Source organism: Cibotium barometz, chromosome 5, assembly GCF_041138505.1.
Source record: "Cibotium barometz isolate CiBa-2024 chromosome 5, ASM4113850v1, whole genome shotgun sequence".
Classification (NCBI taxonomy): Eukaryota; Viridiplantae; Streptophyta; class Polypodiopsida; order Cyatheales; family Cibotiaceae; genus Cibotium; species Cibotium barometz.
The window spans coordinates 20,136,935-20,138,294 of NC_141050.1; the positions used below are offsets into that span (position 1 = coordinate 20,136,935).

The 1,360-nt window shown below is 44.4% G+C and overlaps 1 protein-coding gene across 1 annotated transcript; it reads left to right on the top strand.

Annotated features, from left to right (window-relative positions):
* Window positions 1-522: 522 nt before the first annotated feature.
* Window positions 523-1,135, top strand: LOC147638181 (uncharacterized). The gene is made up of 2 exons (XM_086795014.1): window positions 523-866; window positions 966-1,135. Exons 1-2 carry the CDS (start codon window positions 548-550, stop codon window positions 977-979), a joined length of 333 nt encoding a protein of 110 aa, XP_086651140.1. The 5' UTR covers window positions 523-547; the 3' UTR covers window positions 980-1,135.
* Window positions 1,136-1,360: the final 225 nt, after the last annotated feature.

Here is a 1,360-nt window from a genome sequence, read left to right on the forward strand (position 1 = left end):
AAAATTTCATAGGCACCTGTCAAATTTAGGCCCTGATAACAGTCTTTAAAGCTAGTCTATAAAGTTGGTTGTAATGAATTGATGGGGCAATTTCATGCTTGCGCTGGACTACGTGCCAATTCAGGTACACTAACCAGACCGCGCCAGTGTTCGAAAAAAACCCGGGTATAGTGTAATTTGCACTTGCAGATTTTTAAAATTACCTTCCAATTTGAAACTTAAGGGTATAAAAACCTACAGATTTTGAGGGGTTGTAGAACAAAAACCTTCAAAATTTGAAAATTTTCTTTATAAATAATTTCATAATTTTTAGATGAAGGTTTTTTACTTTTTGGGAAAATAGTTTTTTTCGAACACTGGACCGCGCCAACGTATATAGCGGTGACATTGAATGCATGATGCGACCAGTACTCAATGGAGTCACCAACCTCGTGTTGAATAAGACTCCAGTGACTCAGGACTCAGGAGTCGCTATATAACAGGTTGCAAAGCGCCGCTGTAATGGTATCACTAATAATTAACTTGAAGGCTCTCCCCCGGTCTGGCTATGGAGGTGGTCATGAGACTGTCGGCCCTCGCGGTCCTGCTGCTTCTTGTCATCGGCGTCCATAACTCCGGCACTAGCGCTGCCGCCGCTTCGAGCAGTTGCCCAAGCACGAACGATCTGGCATCCGCGTGCGCGCAGTACGTGATCGGGCAAAATCCACTTGTGCCTGATTATACCGGCGGCTGCTGCGAGTTGCTGAGGTCGGCGCCGCCGTCCTGCCTCTGCAATGCCATCCCTTCTAATGCCGGCAGCGTCATCAGCAAGACCGCCATCGCCAACGTCCGCGAAGGCTGCAAAATCAGCGGGATCAGCTGTCCCGGTGAGTGTCGCTCAACACTGGATCAATTATTTTATACGCATTAAACTCAATTATTTATTTCGTGCTCAATTTTTTGGTCTTCTTATTCGCTGTCTCCAGGTATCGGGAAATAGAGTTCAAGATCATATGCTCCCTGGCTAAGTAGTTTTACATACTTGCGAGCTCTATAGTGCCCAGCTTTACTTGTGGAATCATCTGTCTTCGCCACTTGTAATGTGGGCCTACTTCAGCCCTTATTAAGCTGAACAATAAGATCTATCGTGCAAATTGATATGTACGTGAGTTTCGTGTACATTGTCTGTGTGTGTGCGCGTGAGAGAGAGAGAGAGAGTTTCATAGACTCAATACGACAGACGAAAAAGAATTACAACTGAACGGTATTCAGTGAGGGTTGGCACGAGAGAGCTGAAAAAGTATCACTCCTAAACGTAACGTTAATGGCAACTTACAAATTAAAATTACATAGCCACCAATGTTAACTAATGACTTATAAA

Excerpts from the sequence above, each read along its gene's own strand:
- LOC147638181 (XM_086795014.1), top strand. The coding sequence starts at position 548 with ATGGAGGTGGTCATGAGACTGTCGGCCCTCGCGGTCCTGCTGCTTCTT.